The sequence below is a fragment of the Ananas comosus genome, linkage group 14 (assembly GCF_001540865.1).
Source record: "Ananas comosus cultivar F153 linkage group 14, ASM154086v1, whole genome shotgun sequence".
Classification (NCBI taxonomy): Eukaryota; Viridiplantae; Streptophyta; class Magnoliopsida; order Poales; family Bromeliaceae; genus Ananas; species Ananas comosus.
In genome coordinates this window covers 10478493-10503828 of record NC_033634.1, presented here as the reverse complement: position 1 = coordinate 10503828, position 25336 = coordinate 10478493, and the positions used below count along the sequence as shown (strand labels likewise).

Sequence of the window (25336 nt, the reverse complement as noted above, 5' to 3'; positions counted from 1 at the left end):
TGTCGAGCCTATCGCGAAGATGGCCGCACGGTTTACGTAGTAAAATAGCCGGAGCTCGATCAACTCTTTCGACCGTGTCGAGCCTATCACGAAGATAGCCGCACGGTTTACGTAGTAAAATATCCGATGTTCGTTCGACCATGTCGAGCCTATCACGAAGATGGCCGCACGGTTTAGAGATTAGCGACGCATACACACGGCGAAAGTGACGATTTGATGTCAAATTTGATCGGTTCGAAACCTATCACGAAGATGGTCGGGTTGATCAAACTGACAAGCAAATCGCACTTACACTATTCGTATGCATGCACGTCTCTTGTCGTCGTAAAAGTTGTCGTCGTCGAAATCATCATTGCCGTCGTTGTCGAAGTCGTCGTCGTCACACCACTGTCGATGTCGTCGTTAGCGCACCATTTGCTGACGTCGTCGCCGTTATCATCGTCGTCGTCGCGCCGCCGCACATGAAAGAGCCAATTCCTCTTTTTTGTTGGTACGGTGTGGAGAGGGGGTGTGCTCACATGCACACCTCCCTTTGTTGCTGCTGGCGCGTAGGAGTAGAGAGAGAGAGAGAGTTGAGTGAAGACCCCATTGTACATGCATGAAGATTTTTTTTTTTTTTTTTCGTTGTTCTTCTTCTTTCTTTTTTTTTTTTTTTTTTAATCTCCCCCTCCCTCTCTAAGAGATTTATTTTTGAATTCTATTGTCCCATTTATAGGGGTTTTAAGACCTCTTCGATTTTGGAAACAATTCAAAATATTTTGAAAATAAGGCAACGATATTTTCCTTATCCCTTTCCTTGTTGGTACCTAGTCCTCTAAGGAAAGTAGCAATCAAATCACATATTATTTTTTTTGCCTTCTATGTCTTCAATTTGAAATTTGAATTCAAAATTTTTTTTTTTATCTCAAACAGGGACCGCCATCATCCTAACCACACATCCCATCAAACAACGGTTAAAAATTTATGAGTACAAGGGGTTCTATACTCATAAGAGTATAGTAGCCCCAGCCAAATAATAGATACACACATTCAAATATTTAAAAAAATTATATTTTGTATAAAAATTATATTTTGTATAATTATGTTAGTAATAAAAAATATTATTTTATATTTTGCATAAAAAATATGAATTCAGAATTTTCATAAACTAAAAACGTAGGATAGGGAACAAATTATCAGGAATCGCAAGATGACAGTATTCTATCAATGAACTCTATGGATATAATGCTGAATTTGAGGTATAGGATCCGTGGGAGGGGAGAGAAAATAGAATAGAGAACAGAGAGAATGGGGAGGAAATTTTTATTTCAATTAAGGGTATATATGCCATTCACTTATTTTTATGATATAATTTTATATACTTGTTGAAGATTAAAAAATTTGTGAAATAGAAACTAAAAAAACAATCAAACATGTTTAATGCAATAATATCAAAATGCTTAGATAGAATAGCATACATAATACATAAAAAAAAATATAAGTTAATTTTCTGTAATATATAGTTCAATATAATTTTTTAAAAACAAATTATACATCGTGCTCCAAAGCAAGAAAAATAAATTTATTTTTTTTAGTTTTGGCTTCTTTACTTTTATCTTCTTTTTTATATCTTTTTTACTTTTTCATTTTATATGTATGAGAAAAAAAACTGAGAAGATAGTGATGGGTTAATGACAAGCGTGGCATAGCATGTGTCACGCCCCGGGGTCCCTTTTTGATTTAAAAGTAATGCGGAAGCGTCCAAATTTAAAAAAAAAAAAAAAAAAATTGACTCCCAGGGTATGCCAGATCCACCACAAATATAGAAAATTCACTGTTTACACGGACAGAGTCTCTCCTGTATTTGCACGGCGTCGCACAAATACAAAATACAACCACAACAGTACAAACATCCACACACATAAACCACATCACAGATAATAGCAATTCCAATCTATTAGTTTAAAATGTTTCCTACCCGAAAACTTATTTTGAAACACTAAGAGTCATGAAACCAATAAAAACCCTTTCAAAATCGTTTCCCACACAGAAACTCTTTTTCTTTAAAACACGCTACTACGAGGGGTAGAAAACCATTTTCATCTAAAAAAAAAACATAAGTTCTTTAATTCATTTACCAAAATCACATTTATCCAATTAAATGAAAGTCAACTGAACCACATGTCTAAGTTATATCAACAGAAATAAGGAGGGTAGCAACTAAACCAAACAAACTGGATCAGAAACTCTATCGACCGTTACGAACGTGTCTCACGTCTCATCTCAACACTCTCCGCTCGCAATATCGGAAAAATGGTGGGGGAGGTGAGAACATGTAAACATGTCTCCCCTCCCAGTGGGTACTGCAAGCCGACGAAGGCGAGGAGCACTAATAGGAAGTAGAACAATAACAGAATGTATAGCTACCGCTACTGTAAAGAAGAACTGAATGTATACATGGATATCAAAACTATAGTAGCAAGACAAGTGTAAAGAAAGAACTGTAAGTATACATGCAACAACCGCTACTATAGTCATATGCGTCAACCGGACGAGTACTCCAAAATACCCAATCAGAAGCCTAGCATGACGGTCCGTAGACCTCAAGCCTATGCCACTGCCACTCTACCTGTATATATAACCCAGTACTGACCGCTGGGCTCACAGGCTGCATATAACCCAATACTAGCCGCCGGGCTCATGGGTCGGATGTACGACCACTTTTCCGGAAAAGAACACCCTCTTGCGGTGGCCAAACTGCTGGTGTACATGAAATACGAACGAGTCTCGGGCGATCAATGCTGATATGCTCAATAGCCAACCGTCGACAACCAGCTGACAATCACCGCCCCTCGGGGCAAACAGACCAATAGGTCATCAAACTATAAGGAAGCACAAGAACCGACCACTCAGGTCAATTAGGATGGAACAACTCCACATCCTCCCAAAAGTATGCAAGTACTGCTCAATGTCAACTAAATCTATATACAAGAACCAACCAATAGGTCACACGAATGTCACATCATATATCACTAAAATCCAGAACTACCGTCAGCCACTAGCTGACAATCCTACCCCTCAGGGTACACCGACCTCATAGGTCATCAAACAATGACAGTCACTAAACCGACCGACTAGGTCACATAATGTCAAATGATGGGTCTGTGAAAACTATAATCATCCGTCGGCACTAGCCGACAATCCCACCCCTCAGGATATATCGACCTCAAAGGTCATCAAACGACAAGAATCATGAAACCTACCGAATAGGTCACAGTACTAGATACCAGAACCGACCAACTAGGTCACGAATCTCACAAGCAATCATAAACCAGCTCTACTACTACTCATGATACTAGACATGCAAACAACCAAGTAGAGCGTAACAAGAATAACGAAAGTGCTAGGCTCAACATAATATATATATGCGCAGGATAGTAACAAGAGCAAGGGTAAGAAGATATCACCGAGCGTGCACCACTGTACCGACTTCGGATCGAAGTACCGACCTGTACGAATGTCGCGCCTGTCTCCTGAGTGCGAAAGAACGTCAACCGGACATAAGGAGGGTCCACCAGGTTAGTGTCTAACCCATAAATAATAAACGCTGAATCCACAACCCCACAAACAATTCCACGGAGATCGATTTCCCAAAACCGACTACTGTAACTCGCCGGGGATCCCGAAAATCGCACCGGGACTTCACCAAGACCCACGAACTATCCCGAAATTCACCAACTCGTGCTACGAGTCACCCGCTAACACTAAACACCATTATTTGTGTGTCCTGGCAGCAAACACAAGATCTCGCCTCCAAACAATTATCATTGGATAATCGTTCGGATTCGGGTTCTCGGAAGTGTCCAATTTGACACCGGAACCCACCGTCGCTCACCCGTCGTTTTTGAACCCACGAAACGACGCGGGTGACCAGCTAACCAGGCTCAGCGACGACACAAAACATCACTAGGCACCGTCGGAATAATTCCAAACTAAAAACGCATTCCGTCGGCGGATTTTGCCGACAAACGCATCGGAAATCACTTTCCGATTTTTGCAAGGGCTTGGGGCCTTGGACAATCAGTCCAGAGGTCACCCACAGCCCGCACACGCTGCCAACAGCGACCACAACACAAACAATTGCATAAAAACCCCCGCGACAACACAAAATCATATTATTTCATGTGGTTTTCGGAGTTTTACGGCCCGACAGCGCAAACCAAGGGTATTCTAGTTAGGCCAAGACCACCGTTGACAGGTCTCGATGTGCCGGAGGCCATGCTCACACTTCGGAGCACTGCCGGCCACTGTGGCAAGCGCACGAGCGATGCGAAATTCTGTGAAACAGCGCGTACAGTATCTAAACCGCGTTTAATACGCACACTGGGGCTTCGCTGATCTAAGTGGAGGTGAGCACGATGTTCGACATAGATTATAGATCATCGTGCTCACTTTCGGGGGTGTCGGGGTGCCTCCGGATTGCTGGAACATTGACCAGAACCCCAAACGGTACACAACAGACTGTTAAAACTCACCGGAGCAAGCTGGAACCCGAGGGTGGCCGGCGGCTGCCGGATGGCGGCGGGCCAGCCGGAGACGGGTACGGCCGGTTAGTGGGAGCCGAAGCACGTGCTGGCTGGTGGCGCGGCGGAGGAGATCAAGCCCGCACAACCCAGCTCGGGTTCAGGGAACAACGATAGCCGGAGGCGAGGTGGGGTGACGGCGACCGGTCGCCGGAGGCCGAGGGAGGACAGAGCAACCGGCGGTGGGCGGCAGCGGCGCAGAGAGGCCACGTTGGCCTTGGCTCAGCCCGCACTGGAACTGGGCGGCCGCAGGGAGTACGAGCGGCGGCCGGTGGGGCTCCGGGACGACGAGACGGCCAGCGTCGGTGTGCGGGACGTCGCCGGTGGTCCAGGAGGGCAGGGCAGCCCACCACAAAGCGGCAGCAACTCGCGGCAGCGAGCTGACCCGAGCTCGGCCCGAGTTGTTGCAGGTGGCCGCGGGCAGCCCAGGCGGCGCCGGCGACGCACTTGGACGGCGGGGGCCGGCGGGGATGACGCCGGAGGTGGGTCACGGCCAGAGGATGAAGACTCCAAGGAGTTAGATGTTCCCTGAGTTCCACGGCCAAGGTAGAGGCAAAGTGAAGAGAGAAAGGTTGAGGGGAGGCCGAGGGAAGGTTTTCCGGCGGCCGGGGATGCTCGCCGGTGGTCGGGGCGTGAGCACGGCAAGGGCACAGGTGAGTAGGTGTCGACTAGGGTTAGCTCAGCCGAGGAGAAGTCCATAAGCCAGGGTTTCACCATGAAACCCTAGTTGCAACAATATATACCAAGTGTACACTTTGCAAAAAGGTCCCTCTAAACTGATTATTTTTAGTCCAGTCCCTGCTAGCGTGTGCATCTTGCGCGTACGTACCTCGACGTTCAAAATCACGCAAAACGGTGCATAAACTATTGGGATTTTCTCAGATTTTTCGTTTTGCCAAATTCGACCCCTCAGCGAACTTTTCAAGATTCCCAGAGATCCGTCCGTCGGATTTTCGATCGGATCATGCCAGCGCGTTCAGCACGACTGGGGCATAGAATCCACCATTTCGTTTCACCTAATTTGATCACAGATTTTTGACAAAACCTAACCTCTCTCCAATTTTCCAAAATCTCACCTAAATATATGTGTAAATCCAATAAACTCCCATTTTTCTCGAAAATTGTGCATCAAATCTAAAATCCGTCAGCACCATTGGTTCCGAAATAGCTGAACTGTTCGAAACGAGCTATTGGATCGCTATAATTGGAGTCCAATACGCACCAGAAGCCATCTCCACTCGTTGGCTTCTCCAGAAAACCGGAGTTACTATTCACTTTAAGTCATTACTAAAGTTTGCGTAACTCCTCCATCCTAACTCGTTTTCTCCTGAAACTTGACGAGTATTTATGTAATTAAATTACACACAAAAACATTATCAACACAGAGTTTATCTGTACAGCAAAAATCTCAGTCCTTACAGCATGGCTATTGGTTGATATTTTAAATGAATCCCGTGTAATATGAAATGTGTATTAAGTTACTGTCTATGAGCATTTTTTAACAGGAAAAAAATCTTTACTATTGTCGCCATGTCGGTTTTTACAATACAATCCCTATTTGGTGGTGTTTTAAGGTACCACTACTAGTACCCAAATGGTTGTTGGATACGGTATCGACACAGACGAGGGTGCTCACTAGATCATTAAGAATTCATTAGGCACAGACTAGGAGTAGAAGCAATCCAAATTAGATAAAATTTTAATATAAAATTCTACTTACTATCGAGAGCAATGTCAATACTTCCGATATGACTTCTATTATATTTTTATTTACAGCCATTCATTTTGAGGCTACTCATTCACTAGCTAGACGAACTTAAAAAATTATAAAATTTGATTTCTAAATAATTCCGATACAGTAGATCATGTCTAATAAAGTCGATCGCCACATCTGATGTCTCATTATCGAAAATAATTTAAAAGTATAGAAACCTTCGTGCTTTTGAAAATATAGTAATATGCCTCTCTCTTTCTCGCTCTCTCTACATATATAGAACTAGGCTCCTATACTTACGAAAATACGAGGGCATCCGTGCTTATAGGTTGTTTTCGATAATGGGACATTTGATTCGATGATCGATTCCGTTAGACATGATCTAGCCATCGGAACTATTTAGAAACCAAATTTTATAATTTTTTGACTTTATTTGCCTAGTGAACGAGTAGCCTCAAAATGAACGGTTGAAAATAAAAATTTCATAAAAAATAATGATAAAAGACTCAAATTTTAAATCAGAAGTATTGATCTTGCTATTAATATTAAATAGAATTTTTTATTAAAGTTTCATGTAATTTGAATTGTTTTACATTGTTGAACTTAAAAACGTGCCACATCGACTGTTAAAATAGTTATTTTGGAGACCTCTTGATCAATTGATAAATAATGTCGAAAAATTATAAAGTTTGGTTTCTAGATAGTTTTAACAGCGTAGATATGTCTAACGGAGTCGATCATCGAATCAAATGTTCTATCAACGAAAAAAACTTATAAATACGAAAATCTCTATACTTTCAAAAGGACAAGAAACATACTCTATAGAGATAATAATAATAAAGTTAAACATAATAATTAAATGTTTATAACATATTGCTAACATCAAGAATGTCCTATGTGGATACTTCTTGGACGCGGATTCAATGTCAATCCATAGCACATACAATATTATTATTATTATTATTATTATTATTATTATTATTATTATATATATATATATATATATATNACTATATATAATTAAATTTGTATGCATTCGTTAGAAAGTTAAAATATTTATCATCTTATATTATATATACATAAAAAAGTAATATATATATATATATATATATATATATATGGCTAAATTACAGAAAACTCCTCTGTCAAAATCCGATTTTTCACTTTTCCTCCCTGTCATTTAAAACCCTACACTTTGCACCATTGTAAAATGAAAAATGTTCACAAGAGGTACGGTGTGAATTGTGATGATAAAATGACCACTTTGCAACTCACCATGTTCACAGCAGAAAAGACTGAAGGCGTTTTTGGCATAAAAAAAAAATAATAATAATATTTTATATTTTATAAACGGAACCCTAACGAATTACTAATGGCAGGGGCGAAGTGAACATTTTTCATTTTACAAGGGGGCAAAGTGTAAGTTTTTAAATGACAGGGGGGAAAGTAAAAAATCGGGTTTTGACGGGAGGGTTTTATATAATATAGCATATATATATATATATAGTGCAGCTAGGATGCTTATGGAAGCACGGAACGCTCCATGCTTCCAAGCTCCGTGCTTCCACTTTGTTTTCGATGTTCGGACTTTCGAATCGACGATCGGCTCTGTCAGACTTGATCTAGAGTATTTGAAATATCTAGAAAATAAATTTTATGATTTTTCGATATAATTTGCCTAGTGATTGAAGTGCTCAAAGTCAACGGCTGAAAATAAAAATCTTACAAAGTATGATGATATGACATTAAAATTTTAGATCAAAGTTATTGATCTTGTTTTATATGGTATAAAGAATTTTCTATCAAAATTTCATATGATTTGGATATTTCTACACCGTTAAACTTGCAACCGGCTCACCACGGCCATTAAAAGTATTGATTTTGAACCCCTTCGATCACTAGGCAAATGATATCGAAAAATCACAAAATTTATTTTCTAGATACTTCAAATACTCTAGATCAACTCTAACGGAGCCGATCGTTGATTCGAAAGTCCGAACATCGAAAACAACTTGGAAGCATGGAGAGTTCCGTGCTTCCATAAGCATACCAGCTCACTATATATATATATATAGGCTAAATTACATAAAACCCTCCCGTCAAAACCCGATTTTTTACTTTCCCCCCTGTCATTTAAAAACTTACACTTTGCCCCCTTGTAAAATGAAAAATGTTCACTTCGCCCCTGCCATTAGTAATTCGTTAGGGTTCCGTTTATAAAATATAAAATATTATTATTATTTTTTTTTTATGCCAAAAACGCCTTCAGTCTTTTCTGCTGTGAACATGGTGAGTTGCAAAGTGGTCATTTTATCATCACAATTCACACCGTACCTCTTGTGAACATTTTTCATTTTACAATGGTGCAAAGTGTAGGGTTTTAAATGACAGGGAGGAAAAGTGAAAAATCGGATTTTGACAGAGGAGTTTTCTGTAATTTAGCCATATATATATATATATATATATATATATATTACTTTTTTATGTATATATAATATAAGATGATAAATATTTTAACTTTCTAACGAATGCATACAAATTTAATTATATATAGTGGAGAATTTCTATCTTAAACTATATAAACTATCAATAAAATTTTTTCTAACTTTCTATTGTATGAGAAATATAACAATATTTATCAAAAATTAATCTTTTATAAATAATAATTATGTATTATTATTATATTAATAATATTATATTTTATTAGTAGTGTCCATACCGTGTCCTAATCCTATTTTTTTGAAAGATGCTAAGTCGCCGTGTCCAAATTGTGTCGTGTTCCGAGGTGTCCGTGACCCTTAGACCGTTATAGTTGGGCTTCCTTACACAGCTCCGACTACAGCAGTTAAATTCAAACGCATTGAACCAAACGCTGAATTTGAATTTACATAAATTTATAATTATAGTACAGTTGTAACTACGTAAAATCAAACATACTCTTTATATGGGGCAAAAATTCCACATAACTATCTGGCTCAGTTCAGTGATGTCAAAAGTTGAATTAGTGAATCTGAATCTCAGGGGTTTCAAAAATATCTCCACATCCACTTCTCAGATCCAATTTGAATTGTGTTTTGTCACATCCAAAGTTCTTATCCTTATTTCCTTCCTCAATATACTGAGCGAAAGCAAACAATCTGAAATATGAATTATTTTGAATTAACTATTCAGCATTTCAAATTTTAACTTTTACTATTCCATCTCTCAATTTATTTAATCTGAATTAGTCAACATTAAAATTTAAATGCGTCGTTTATCTTTCAGGTTTAGCTAGTATGCTTCAAATAATTCTTACAACTTTAAATTTATTGAAGTAATTAGCTTAAATTTTGAGATCAAAATATCATTAACTGACTCAAATCAATCATTAACTAATTTTAGAAGCATAGAACTCAAATTTCCCCCCATTAAGCCATAAGATAATTACATTCATGCCTTAATTACTCTTTCTTGGGCATATAACTAATCAATTTGAAGCCCATTTTGTGGGGCAAAAAATAGATATAGAATCCAATATACAGCTTTAAACTAATAATAAAACAATTTACATTTTTTTTAATTTGATTTGTATACAGGGAAAGTAACTTCCCCCTCTGCTGTTCAAATTGCCTATAAAAACTGCTATAAGTTGAAGATGATTTGCGCGAGGAGACGTCGTCAGAGATCGTAATGTTCTCGTCAGATTACGCAGGAACGCGGTTAGATCATCTTCTCGAACTTGTCGAGCTTTTTCACTCGCTGCATCGATCTAACCACCAATGCCAAGAATATACCTGCATTTCTCGCGAAGCTTAGAATTATTGAACCAAATCAACTTAGAAACCGAAACTCTCTTTGCAAAACCTAAATTTTACGGTAATTTCATAATGTCGATCGCATCTCATACATCAGTTTATTATTTTCATGATATTATTGAGTTGCAGCGTTTTCTCGACCTAGTACAAGTGTTGCAGTTGGATTAGAAAGATTATTTGAAACAGAAGTAAATTATTTACGCAAAATTGAGATGAACAAAAAAAGGGGCAATTTCAAATGTGTCGCTCAAAGCTTTAAAAATATCACAAATGCTCCTTCAAAGTCGTCAATATCGGCGTTACCCCTCAAAATCTATAAGTTGTCAAAACCCTAAAACCATAAAACCCTAACATTCTAAAACCTTAAAGCCCTAAAACCCTATACAATCCTAAACTCTAAACCCTAAAATGCTCTATGGGTGAAACAAGCAAACGGCCAAATTTCAAACGGAGTTCATAAATTAGGGTAATTACGATAGTTTCATGAAATTAAAGTGGTAATTTTGATATCGACAACTTTTTAGAGGTATCTATGTAATTAGGAGTAGACAGAAGGGCACTTGGGAAATTAACCCTAAAAGAAAACGCACCTGCACCGACAAAAGAGCTATTTGCGATAGCATAGTTTCCTTGGCTACTCAGCGCGACCCCGACATTTAGGAGGGTCCCACTCACAGCTGTGTACATGGTGGCCATTTGGAGTATGGTGGCCTTTCGCGCAGATCTTTCCGACTGCAAGAACGAACGCCAACTTCTGAATCAATACAACTTAATACAACTTACAGAAGGAAAATCTATGCAATGCAAAAGCATAAAAGCCGATAGCTCGATATGATTTTTTTTTTGTGAACATTTTGATTTACTTTACGCTCGAAAAAGAATGTAACTGTTTCCGACGATGAATTGGTAGGCAACAATTTCTAGTGGTAGAAGCAAAGAAAATGAAAATATAGCTGAGGTATCACGGTGTCGCCGAAAATTATGTCATAAACTCATACCTCAAGCACTCGGACACGAAGCTTTAGATCGCCCGATTCGAGTTGTTTCACAAAGTCCTCTATCCGCTGGATTCGGTAGGGCATTGACATAGTTGAGTTCCTCGCCTGTAGTAAAATATGTATACACATATTAGAGAAACCACTACAAAATACTACCTAGAAAATGACCCAAGAGAATGTATCAAATCGTCGAAAGAAACTGATATCGAACTACTGAGGGTATAAGACGGTCCGGGTGATAATTTCTCATATGAGAGCAAGATATGAATCAACATATCCAAAAAATGGCATAAAATTTGAACAATTTTTTTTTCTCGAGTCAAAACAAAAGAGCAAGAAGAAACTATTAGGCTTTTCGCCGCATACTCATCAAAAATACTAAAGCACACTATTGTTGCAAAATGTTTAAGCAAAAGCAAAGAGATCCTGACACTTACGTCATTAGCTTGCTTTCTAATCTCCTCGACAAGTTCTACTCCACCGGGTTGATTCTGTTTAATATCTAGAAGCTCCTAAAAGTTCATGAATCAAACAGCATTTAGGTATGAGAAGCAAATTTTCATTGACACTCAAAGCGAAGGGAAATAGATTATGATCTAATAAACTAGTGTAATAACAAGGTAAAAAGTTTGAAAACTCGAACCTGCGCATATGGTGCAGCAACTTTAACAAAAGAGAAGCCCGGATCTAATGTGTACCCAATACCTGGCAACAGCAGTCTCGTTAAATGTGCAGTTGATTTAGGTTGTGGATATTAACAAGGGTATCGATACTTATAACAACCGCTTGTACTGATGTGCCAAACCACTACTGGTCTAGCAGTTAGATATTCAGGAGCTGACTTTGAGGTCAGGGATTTGAGCCCCCATGCGTGCTTAAATTTAAAGCTCATGGCTACGACTTTGGGGTTTGAGGCTTTTTCCTTTTTATTTAACACACTATGCAAAATCATGTTTAGATGTCTCGATGCCTCGTACCACCTTCATTGTTTAGAAATTTAAAAAAGAATAATGAAAACAATGGTTAAGAATTTTAGAGTGAACCTTCGAGAGTTGAGAATGCTCTTATGACGAAGGTAAATGTGGATGGAAAGCGGAACGGTTGATCTTGCGCTATTGCAAACAAATCCTGCAAATGAAAATTGAAATATAAATATTAAAAACATCATTCTCTAGTAGATTAAGCTATTAGTTCCATACATTTTAACACAATGAAATAACAGTAAATGTTGCTTCTGAAAGAAACAAAATCGAAACTTAAATTCGTATTTTACCTCTCCAATTGCGGCCAAAGTCTGCTGCTGATCCGGGGTCTGGCTCAGAAGATTATCTAAGAAAAATTGTATAGATCTCCTTACCTAAATAACAATTAGCATTTTAGTTCAAATGCCTAATTATTAATCAAACAGGTTCAGTAATACGAGAAAATGTATACAAGCCAACGAACCGGTGACAAATCTCCTGTTGGTTGGAGTGCTTCGAGATCAATGAGACATTTCATAACCTGCACACAATCAGTGCTGTAGAGAATCCTTGAATGAAGAATATACGATCTAAGAAAAGAGGTATGAATTACTAAGCTGAACAATTTATCATGATCCAGCAATTTAGTCCCCTAAAATTTAAATTTAGGGGTTATCTATAGGTATAATTTATTGAGGGAAAAGTGAAAATCACGATACACTTAGTGGTTTTATCTGCATGGAAAAGGTTTAAAAGAAAAAGTACCTTATTTGCATCTTTTTCGTAGATGGAATAGAATAATTCGAGCAATTTCTCTCGGGTAAACGATTTTATTTCGCCCATCATTCCAAAATCATAGTAGATAAGCGAGCCATCCTTGTCGATAGCAAGATTGCCCGGATGGGGATCGGCATGGAAGAAGCCTGTTTTCAAAATCTTGCGTTTACGGCAATTGAACCATGTTAGCATTACAGAACCATATATAAGTTTATATAACTCTTTGATAAATTACAAATAAAGATAAGTAACTATGGCTTCGATCTCGAATTGTTTTTTAACCACAACATTCATCTCTGCAATTATATTTGCTTACGACTAATCGATAATATAAAGGCTAAAGTTCAAATCAAAATAATATTTCACTTCCACTCTCTACTATTCGATAGTCATTTAGACAAAACATATCTCTACATTTCCTCAATGATTAACCATGAGACAGCAAAATATAGTTAAATAAAATTTTTTTAACGATATTTCACCCTATTATGATTTCAAATTTTGACCAAAACATTGTAGAGCGATTTCAACAATGAGCACACTGAAACAGATAGAAAAGCACAATTTTAGCCATGTTTGAATGGTTTTGGCTAACATCATTAGATATTAACCACTCACGTGTTTTCCGCTGGTGGTCTAAATAGGCAGGTTTTAGTTTGTTTTGTTCGACATGACATGCAAGAATAATGTTTAGAATATTATTATTATTGATTTTGCAGCATTTACTCTTTTAGTCATTACAGTAATGACCGAATTAAACCAATCAACAAACTTCAAGTTGTCGCCATCAACGATGCATTGAACTTCATTTTGTGTCAATGGGAACCTTCATCAAAATCATTTGTAAAGCCGCTTACTCAAGTGAAAAACTTAAGCTAGTAATGATTAACTCAATCAACATGCATGACTGAATCAAACATTTGTTTTACCTGAATCAAGTAAGATTCTATTGCACGTGACGCAATTAATGAACGGCTAAATCCTCGTGCATCAATCTGAGACAAGCTATTCACTTTAATACCTGCTCATGGAAACAAATAAAGCAAATAGAACATCAGAGATCTGAATCAGATTTGCAGTACTAACTTGATCATCTATAAATCCGACCAAAATCATATAACGGGCATTATGTTCCGCTTATCATCTAAAGGAAAAACAAAATTACCACAAAGAGTTGAAGTGATGCATTCAGCTTTCAACATGCAAAGAGTTATGTTGTGTTATATATGTTTTGTATAGAGTAAGTACGACTAACCGGGAACATACTCCAGGGTTAACACTTTTTGGGAAGTGTAGTCCCACATAACAAGCTGCAAAAGCAAAGTACCACAATTGTAAGCTTAACACTTCAGAATGATAAATAAAGAACTAAGGAGTTGAATTTGTCTGCCGGAGAAACGTACTGGTACGCGAACCCACTTTATGTTTCTAAAATCCCGACGAAATCTGTCGGCATTCTTTCCTTCATTAATGTAATCAATTTCTTGATATAGAATCCTGAAACCAACAAATTAGAATAGTGATCATGATCATATTCATGGAAACAGAGATAAACATATAAAAGTCAATAATAGCTAACTCTACCAACATAAATTTTGTTCCAAAAGTGATCCTTGATTCGTTGTTAGAATTTTCTCACATAAACGAAGATATTAGAGCTCTGATATTTAGATAGTGACCTAATCCTTTTAAATCATGAGAAAATTGAGAAAAAGGCGCTTGGTATATCAACATCATTATGGTATTTACTAATGATAATATAAATATCAAAATGAAACAACATGATAGCATTCACCGAAGAACTCACTTGGAGCATTCATCATATATTCCAATCCAATCCCTCGAAGGACCTCCAAATGTTTCGCTTCTCTGAAAATATTCGGCCACTAATTTCAAGTTTCCTGGAAAATGGAGATGAAATATAAAATAATCAGAGAAGTAGTGTCGACGTGCATTTTATTAGGTAAAAGCCACTAAGAGATACTACTGAAAAGCACATTTACGGATACACACATTAGTAGTTAGTAACACTCTAAAATTAACCGTTCAACGAAAATTATGGTACCTTTTATACATTATAACATTCTAAAACATTCTGTATATTAAAGGGGATATGGATATTATATAGGGCATATTCATAAGTTGAAATTATGTCTTACTGCTTACCAAGTTCATACTTCAAAAGTTCGTACTTCATAGGCATATTTGTAAAAAGAAAATGCGGCTATGAATCAGACGGTGGACATATATATATATCCTCCATATACAGTACTAGTAAGTATAGAGCATACTCAAGAATCAAGGATAATATATAGCACAAGGTTTTAAGTGCCCATCAGTACGGACCGTGTCTACTGTTCTATACTATGCTAATAAGGTATCAACAGGATACGACCTACATACCCATTGCATGGCTCAACATCCTCTTTTTTTCGAAATTCGCAAAATATTATCCCAATAAAGTACAAAAGATGTGATAAAGATATATAATAAACAATTACAAGAAATTGATGCCAAAGAAAATAAATATTCCATGTCATAGTGTGTCGGCACACAAGTATTTTTGTGATCGGCAACGCATAGGCACGACACAACACAACACGCACTGTGCCATACCATGCCAATAAGTTCTCGGCACGGCCTCATGCCACGGCATTTGAATTCTTGATATAATTACTAAACCTAAAATGTATAGTAACAAAATAAATAGCTCTATTTGAGGTAGTATGGTTTAGATTTTTAATAAGCATATGAAAGTATAGATTTCTGTACCCTTCTTTGCCATAATGGAATCTTGCATGAAAAGCTCAAAATACTACTCATTTACAAGTAATAAGACATATGCAATAGGTATAAATGAGCATAAATGGACAACACCGCATGTGAGTTTCTTGAAGATGAGTTGCTTCGAAAAATGAAGCTCCTAAACTTATATCCAAATATTACCCCTCTCTAGCGTTCTTAAGATTCGCTATCGATGCTCATAACTTGTTTTGCAAAATTAAGTCGATGTGATAAGCTGGCGAAAGTGGTCAGTTTCAGTTTCTAAATCCTAAAACTTTAAATAAATATTTAGAAAGTTCTGGTCATCTTACTTAAATCAATGTCGAAAAGTTTTTTGAGTCCTGGCCTCTGAACTTTCACTGCAACTTTCTCACCATTATGAAGCACCGCTCGATGTACCTAAAAGAAATAGTAGCACAGCATATATCAGAAAGTTAAGTGACGCCATCTAATAGATAGATTTAAGCGGAAAAGATGTACTGAATTTATAATATCAGATTTGAGATATAAAGGAAGAATATACGAAGAATAGTACCTGACCCAGACTAGCCGCAGCAATCGGCCAATCTTCAAATTCCTTGAATATAACTTCAATTGGACAACCCATCTCACTTTGTATGAAGGCTCTTGCTTTTTCAGGTGAAAACGCAGGTACCCTATCCTGAATAAAGGTAAAGAAACAAAATTAAAATCTATGAGACCTCATTTTTACGCATAATATGTTCTTTCAAGTACTGCTCTAAAATTATTGTGCAAAATGAAATGAAGAAGATGATAATATGTTAATGTCGGCTAGGGCTACTATACTCTTATGAGTATAGAGCCCTTCGTACTCATAAGTTGTTTTCAATGATGGAGCTTCCGAATCGACGATCCATTCCGTTAAATATGATCTAGAGTATTTGAAACTTCTAGAAAATAAATTTCGTAATTTTTCAAAATCATAATAAAGTTCATCAAGCGGGTATAAAATGAACGGTCAAAATCGAACGACGTCTTAAAAATGGATGATCGGATCCTTCAATTTAAGATCGGAGTTATTGATCTTTATCTATGTAGTGAATAGAATTTTCTATCAAAAATTCAACCGATTTCGATTCTTTTACACCGTTAAACTAGCAAATATCCCACACCGGCCGTTAAAAATTATCATTGTTGTGACATTTTGATCGTAAGGTAAATGATGTCGAAAAATTATGAAATTTGATTTCTAGACGTTTTAAATGCTCTAGATAACGTTTAACGGTGTGGATCGTCGATTCGGAAGCTCTATCATCGAAAACAACTTATGAGTACGAGGGCGATCGTACTCATAAGAGTAGAGTAGCCGGACTCTGTTAATGTCATAAATAATAAAGCTAAACCAGCAAAGGAATTTCTTTTAGTCCAAAGGAAGCGGGGAAACAACAATAGAAAAGAAGGACCTGCAACTTAGCGAGCTCATCGACAAATTCTCTTGGAAATAAATCAGATCTCGTCGAGGATAGCTGCCCGAGCTTTATGAAAGTCGGCCCGAGCTGTAACACTTGCTCTCTCAACCATGAAGCAGTTCTTTTCCTTCTGATTTTCTGCATAAGAAGATTCAATTCCGTTATCTCAAAAAAAGAACAAAAAAGGGACAAATTCATGCGTGCCGCGCAATTTACCTGCTTCTCCTCCGTGAAGCCACCGACATACGCCCATTTCGCGTTATCGAAGAGAACACGGATTCGTAAAGAGAATACGAAAGACCATATATCTATAGTCCTTTGCCAAGCATTGTAATCATCTTTAGCCCAGCTGAATCCTTCATCCGAAGGTAAAACTTTTAGCTCCTCCTCGAAAGGCTCCTCCTTCGGGGCTTTCGGCTTTTGAGGAGGGGCTTTTCTATTTCGGGTCTTAACCAAAGCTGAAGTACTCTCCTTTTTCACAAGGTTAGCGCCGTTAACAACCACTTTCGAACCATTAACTGCCGATGGTTTCACATGGCCATTGCCATTACTGTTGCTTCTTATCAAATCCTTCGTAGAAACCATCTTCGTCGGTCGACCATTACTCCCATATTTATCGGAGTCTACTTGACGAACTTCAGCGACGAATTTCGGAAACCTCTTTGCCGTCGAGAGCTCACTCATCGGTCCTTCTGGCTTTGTGAAATTATTGAGATTGGAGATCGATCGCGAAAAGCCAAAGTCTTCTGAACTCTCAAAGAAATGGCGGCAACAGCTGTTCGAAGCCAGTATTGCCGCCATTATCGAAGATTACGAACACTGAAACTTTGTTCAGAATTCAAATTTCCTGCAAATTACATCAGAATTAAAGCTCATGAGCAGCTGAATTTTTTACTTTTGGTAAAAATTTTACAGGGAAGCTTCATTAGAACCCAAAAGTAAGTGAAACAGAAACTAAAAAAAATCACACAACAACACCAAATTCCTGCAATGATTGTGTTATGAATTCAAAATTCCTGCAATCAGAAACTATAACTTTGTTCAGAATTCAAAATTCCTGCAAATTACATCAGAAATAAAGCTCACGAGCAGCTGAATCGTTAGTTTTGGTAAAAATTTTACAGGGAAGCTTCATTAGAACCCAAAAGTAAGTGAATCAGAAACTAAAAAATTACACAACAAAACCAAATTCCTGCAATGATGTTGTTATGAAGTACAAGATCTGATTCAGAACTGCTATGAATATTCTCTTATGAACTCTCTAACTTAATTCAACAAACTCAATACAATGTGTTCAAAATTATCAAATTTTGCACAAATTAATTAACAGGATTTACATCAGATGAATTCATTAATCATAAGAAAGCAGTAAACTTTGTCTTAAAAATCTCAATTCTCACATAAAAACCACCCATTGCTTTACAGTAACAATATCACAAACATTAAAAAAGAAAAAAAAAGGAAAAAATTTGTTCAAAGCAACAAATTACAATCAATTCCAAACTGGGTATCAATCAATTACTCAAATAAAACAAAATTAAAAAAAAAAAAAACCAAAACTCCAAATCATCGAACAAGTCAACTGATGAATGAATCAAAGCAAACAAAATCGAACATTTTGGACTTCTCCCAATCTATAATCCTAAAATCTCAAATACCCACCTCACAAAACTCAAAATTAGCACCAAAAAAGAGAGATTTGAGACAAAAGGAGGGGTGAATACGCATCAAACACAAATCACCTGTAGGTTCCCGAAGAACAAATTGTGGCCAATGAGAAAATCGTCGGAAAGGGCGAGGGAGACGTGGTCAATTGGATTCTTTTTTCTTCTTTTTTTTTTTTTTGAATGAGAGGAGTGACTGGGTGAGGAGAAATATGAGAAAGAGAATATTTTATTTTATTTTATTTTTTATTATTTTATTTTATTTTATTTCTTTTTTTTTAGTGGGAGAGTGAAAGAGAAATTGTGTGTGGCATGTAGGGCTCGCAAACGAGCGAGCGCGCTCGCGTTCGACTCGTGTTCGGCTCGATATTCGGCTCGCTCGAGCTCGACTCGAAATTAAATGAGCGAGCTTGAACAAATAAAAGGCTCGAAATTCATTTCAAGCCGAGCTTGAGTATTACTCGCTCGTTGAATTAGGCTCGAAAAGCTCGAAAAGCTCGAATATATATAATATATATATATATGGGATATTTCATCAATACCCTTCTAAGAGATAGGAATTTCATAAATGCCCTATAAATTACAAAATATCAGCAATACCCCTCTATAAAACAAAAATATTCACAAATACCCTTAAATTAACATTCCGTTAAAAGTCATCTAATATTCTATAAATACCCATTTTACCCTTATTAATTACTAATTTAACTAAGTGTAATAATTTAAGATTAATTACATGATCAAGATCAATTCTTAACCTTTCAATCACATAATAATTCAACATTCTTTTTAAAATTTTACAATTAAAATATCTATAGTCTATTAAGTGTAATAATTAAATCTTGTTATAATTTTTCGCTTGTAAATTATATATAGTTGTAATGCAATTGTTCATTGTAATATCAATATTAATTTCAAGATTTAATTTATTTGAATTTTATTTAAATACTCACATAAGTCATACAAAAAATATTTGATATAAATTTTTTTGATATTAGTATTTTCATATTACCCAATCAGCAATAGTTTTTTAATTGCACATTTTATTGTTAACAAAAAAGTAACATTGTATGAAGACCCGCTGACCCATTAGTCTACTTTGGCATGGCCCTAGCTTTGAATAATATATTATATATATATATATATATATATATATATATATATATATATATATATTTATATATAATATATTATATAATAATTGAGCTCCTATATTTTAAAAGTATCAAGTTATTGGTGATTGTAGATTTGTGTCCATTGGATTAAGAGATGTGTGGTTAGATGATGTTTCCACATATTTTACTACCAATAATTAGTACTAAAAATATTATTTTTAAATTTGAAGGGTATTTATGAAATTATTTCTTTATTAGTTGCGTGCAAAAAGAACACCCAACGAGGTAAATTAGTCATTTTATAACTAATCTTAACGTCCGTTATAAAAAAGGGTATTCGGATAATTTTCTACATTTGAAGGGTATATTGATATTTTCATTTTATAGGGGTATTTACGATATTTAGATTTAAAGAGGGGGTAGTGGTGAAATTGCCCCTATATATATATACTGGGGCTACTATACTTTTATAAGTATAGACCTCCTTGTACTCATAAATTTTTAACCATTGATTGATGGGATGTTGGTTAGGATGATGGTGGTCCCCACTTAGAATGACAGGGGTCCCTAGAGTTAGTGGTGTATTGTTAAATAGTATGATCTAACGGATAAAAATGATTAATGAATAAATCTAAGGGTCGAAAACTTATGAGTATAAAGGTGCCAATACTCATAAAATATAGTAGCCGGACTCATATATATATATTATAAAAGTATTTTAATTATATATAGGCTTTAATTTAATATGGGCCATTATTGTGGCCCATAAAATAAACCAACAAGTACAATCTGCAATTGAGCCCAACTCTAAATTTACATAACACACTCTCTCTTTCAGCACTTTCACTTGTGCATATAATCCTAAAACATGATAACTTCAAATTTTCAAATCCCTACTTTTTTTCCTCTCTCTCCCTCCCCTCTCTCTTCTCTCTCTCAGACCCTCATCCAGTCAGGAAGTCACCCTAGCTCACATTTTCTTATAATTATTTTGTATTTTGAACTATTGACATATTGCATCAAATTGTAGGTAATGTTCTATAAAAATTAAACTATTGATTATATAATGTCGAGAATTTCAATCGCTCGTTTAGAGCTCGAGCTCGGCTCGACTCGAATTAGCTCGCTCGAGCTCGGCTCGAATTAATTTCAAGCCGAGCTTGAGCCTAGATTTAGGCTCGAAATTAATTTCAAGCCGAATTTGAGCTGACATAAGCTCGCTCGAGCTCGGCTCATTTCCACCCCTAGTGGCATGTGTTTACACATATATGTTTGTGGTGGGGAGAGAGAAAAAAAAACATAGTAAGTAAAAATTTTATGGGGACCCCTCAACTATAGGAAATTTCAGAATAGTCCCCTTAACTAGACCTAGCAAGCAGACGGATTGGGTATCCCACCGACAGATCATTATGCCCGCGGATTATATGAGCATGGCTAAAATCTGCCCGTAAATTTTTGAATAGTCAACATTCTTACCTATACCCGACATTGCCTGTAATATTCTTTTTTAAAGTGTATCAAATTAGTATCATTATGCCCGCGGATTATATGATCATTGTGGTTTTATTTTTATCTTTTCGTCAGCTTTTTCGTTAATAATTCGTTAAATTATATACAAAAAACTTCAGGTACCCCATGTAGGTTTATCGAATATTCACTTTAGTTCCCTTTAGCTTTAACCTTATCACTTATTTAACGAAAAAAAATTAGTAGAATCGATAATAAAAAGATAAAAATAAAACAACAGGATACTAAATTGATACACTTTAAATCACAAGGTACTAAAGAGAGAAAGCGTGAAACCACAGATGTGGTATTTGAAGTTTTCCCTAAAAAAAAATATTTAAAGTTGAGGGGCCATTTCAGAATCGCCTAAAGTTGAGGGGTTTCTCCATACATTTTAAATTAAAAATTATATACAAAAAAAAAGGTTGATTGCATATAGGTCTCCGCAAACATAGTGAATTGCAAATATATTCCTGTAAAGTTCAACTTTCATAAATTATTTCTACAAAAGTCCTAATATTTTCATATATGTCTCTCCCGTAAGAATTCGTTAGAAAAGTTTAGTTAATCATAGGTTAAATACTTTACCCTAGTTAATTTTTCATGTTTTTACCTCTTTTATATTATACTGTTATAATTTTTGGAGGGACATTTTTATGATGGCAAAATTGGAAATATAAATAGTTTTTTAACGGTTCTCTAACGATAACAAACTAGCTGGACATATTTGAAAATATTAGAAATTTTACAGAGATAATTTATGAAAGTTAAATTTTATAGAAATATATTTATAATTTACTATATTTGTGAAAACCAGTATGCAATTAATCCTATAAAAAAAATAGAAGAAGAGAGAGAGAGAGAGAGAGAGAGAGTGTGAGTAAGTGAGTGGGGGAAAAAATTGTTATTTGTGGCTCAGTGGCAACCGCATACTTTTTTAGTGGGAAATCATTTCTCAGGACGCTCGCATAGAGCCTTCTTTATGCGAACGCCAAATATAGGGCTTGTTTTGTAAAATAAAGGCTAAATTACATAAAACCTTCTTATAAATATTTTTTTATTTTTTAAAAATTTATAATTTATCCTCTTAATATTTTAAGTTATTGCATTTAACCTCCTACTGTTTGGGTTTCATTATTATTATTATATTCATTTCTTATAATTTATACCGAATTTTTTTTGAAAAAAATAACAGAAATATATTAAAAAATTATTTTTTACTTACTAGAAAAAGTAAGAGCAATTTGATCATTTTGCCCTCTCCATTAACGCCGTTTCGCCCCTGAAAATATTTTTGAAATTTTAAGATGGCAAAATGTACGCTTTGAAAGTCTGAGAAGAAAAATAAAAAAAACAAGTATTTTTAAGAAGGTTTTTTGTATTTTAGCCTAAAATAAAAAAATTTGAAACTTTTGTTTTGTTTTATTTTTTATTTTATTTTTTTGAGAGAGGAAATTTGAAGCTTTGATATAGTGAGAAAGCGATGGATTTTTAGTTTCAAAAAAAAAGTTCTAATTTAGTCTAAAATTTGGGCTAAATTATAAAAAATCTTGCATATATTTTAATTTCCTACACTAAAAATTACACCAGTTATCATTCTACACTTTATAAATCTCAAATAGATCCAAAAATTTTAAAAATTGACAAATTAGGGTTTAAATAAGTTGTTTTGGATTGTTAACAAAATACTCCTAAATTTCTAAGCTCTGCTGATATCAAACATTTTAGCAAAAATAAATTTCTAAATTAATTAATTTTTTCTTAAAAAATGAGATAAGACTTTTAAAATGACCAATTTTACCAAACCACAGGATGTGGGATCTCCTATTTGCAATTTTTAAAATGCTAAATTACTTAAAATTTTTCTGTTAATATCTGCTTTTTTACTTTTTTTTCTATCATTCAAAAATCTACACGGTCTCTTTAAAAATTAAAAAATGCTCATAGAGAATACAGTGTGACAAAATGATCAAATTGTCCTCATATTCTTCATCTTCTCCTCCCCGATCTTGCTCATCTGGCCGGCGGAGGAGGACGAGGGCGTGTGTCTGGTAGGCATGGACAGAGGAGTGGGCGAGGGCGAGGCAGCGGAGGACGAGGCGGCGGCGGAGGGCATGTGTGTGGGCATGGATTAGGATTTTAGCAATATTTTGGATATAAAAAATAAAATATAAACGAAACACTGACGGCAGAGACCAAAGTAAACATTTTTTATTTTTTAAGGGGGCAAAGTATAAATTTTTGAATAATAGGGAGGAAAGTGAAAAAGCAGATATTGACGAGGAGTTTTCTATAATTTAGCCTTTTTAAAATGGCTAAATTACTGAAAACTCTCATATAAATATTCGTTTTTTCTTTCCTTTCTCTTCTTACTTTTAAAAATCTATATTTTATGCCCTCGACATTTCAAAATTGTTGCATTTACTCCTCCTCTGTTAGAGTTTTATTACTATTCCGTTTATTTCTTATAATTTATACCGAAAATACCTTTCAAAATAACAGAAATACATTAAAATTATTTTTTTCTTATAGAAAAAATAAGAGTAATTTGGTCATTTTGCTCTCTCCGTTAACGCCATATCCACCTAAAAATATTTTCGAAATATTGAGGGGGTAAAATATAGATTTTTCGAAGGAAGGAAAAATAAAAAAAATAGATATTTACAAGAGACTTTTATATATTTTATCCTTTTAAAATCCTTACAGATCTTATGGGCCTTGTGGCAAGATTAAAATAATAATAATAACAATAATAATAAAAATAAAATAACAACTTGATTAGAGGCTCCTAACCCTAATTAAATATCCAAACTCCTCTGTGTTTACCACTAATTAATCATAACCTAACCTTCACAAAACAGCTTAAAAAAAATTCATTTATACAATATAAAATTGTTAAAATACTGTTTTCTAGCCGCTTAAATTTTTAGAGTAATTATAGGCTATTCCGACGTGGTAGAAAAAGAGATAATCCTAAATTTTAGTCCCGCGAGACTCGTAGCACTTTTTATCGTACGCGGTACGGGTACGAATATCCAAGCCTTTATCCGAATCCGAACTCGCACGGAGTGAATTTATTCGATGCTAAATGAATATAGTTTTGAAAATATATATCAAAAATAAAAATCTGACAGATTTAAATTCTGGTATAGATTTTGATTGTATTCGATCCGAATCCGAATTTGACCCAAACTCGAATCGGTTTTACATTATATAATAACATATAAATATTAGCTGTTATATTTGAAATTGTATTTTAATGTAATATATTTTTGAAATACGGTAAAGATAAATAATTGTTTTGGATTTGAATTTTTGGTTCAGATTCTATTTCAAATTTTTTAGTTGGGATTCGATTTGAATATAAATTTTTAAAATCTATCGGATTCAGAGTTCGAGTTTAAGTTATTTTGAAAATCCGTCTCGAATCTGATGCGTTGACATCGTTAGTCTGTATATCTACGGTGCTGAATTTTTTCCGAGTTTCTTTTTTGTTTATTGAGAAATATTAACTTTTGATTTTGTGGGGCCAGCCTCAGCTGTCCTACGTGGCCACATCCAATGAAACAAGCGCCACGTGGTCTTAAATAAGCCACATGCACGCACGTGCATGAACACGTGGGCATTTTTTTTTTTTTTTAGTTTTAGATTAAATGCACGAGAATCATTTCAAACTATTTTCTCTTCGTATATAACCCTTTAAATTTTTAAATTTTATTATTTTTATTGAAAATTTTGAAATTTTGTTTTTGAATTTTGACTATTTATATTTATTAGTCATAGTGCAGATGCGACACACATTAAATTTATTTTGATCTATATTTTTTGAAATTTGCTTTTTTTAATATTATATTTATCTCTTATTCAGAAAGAAAAAGAAAAAGATTTTTATTTTCAATTTAATTACATTAAAATTAAATTAATATTTTAAATTGAGTTTTAAAATCAAGCTAATATTTGTAAGGGATATAGTAGTGAACGATTAGCATGAAGGGATAAATACGATTATTTTTTCCAAGATATTTATTTT

The 25336-nt window shown here is 35.3% G+C and overlaps 1 protein-coding gene across 2 annotated transcripts; it reads right to left on the bottom strand.

The window, feature by feature from the left end:
- Positions 9665-18900, bottom strand: LOC109720539 (uncharacterized protein sll1770). 2 transcript variants are annotated; one of them, XM_020247734.1, is made up of 18 exons: positions 18764-18900; positions 17238-17868; positions 17016-17159; positions 16127-16252; positions 15903-15990; positions 14615-14708; positions 14211-14304; positions 14063-14117; positions 13737-13828; positions 12796-12966; positions 12515-12571; positions 12342-12425; positions 12112-12196; positions 11712-11773; positions 11506-11580; positions 11069-11173; positions 10661-10802; positions 9665-10049 (listed from the first exon to the last, which is right to left on the bottom strand). In XM_020247734.1, the coding sequence occupies exons 2-18, from the start codon at positions 17820-17822 to the stop codon at positions 9976-9978; spliced, it is 2133 nt and encodes a 710-aa protein (XP_020103323.1). In that variant the 5' UTR covers positions 17823-17868; positions 18764-18900; the 3' UTR covers positions 9665-9975. The 2 variants fall into 2 exon arrangements, with proteins under 2 accessions (XP_020103323.1, XP_020103324.1); XM_020247735.1 differs by lacking the exon at positions 18764-18900 and adding an exon at positions 18684-18704.

Excerpts from the sequence above, each read along its gene's own strand:
- LOC109720539 (XM_020247734.1), bottom strand. The coding sequence starts at position 17,822 with ATGGCGGCAATACTGGCTTCGAACAGCTGTTGCCGCCATTTCTTTGAG. Across the intron at positions 14,709-15,902 it reads ACTTTTCGACATTGATTTAA|GAAACTTGAAATTAGTGGCC; the intron begins GTAAGATGACCA and ends TCCATTTTCCAG. Across the intron at positions 11,774-12,111 it reads AGCATTCTCAACTCTCGAAG|GTATTGGGTACACATTAGAT; the intron begins GTTCACTCTAAA and ends TGCTGTTGCCAG.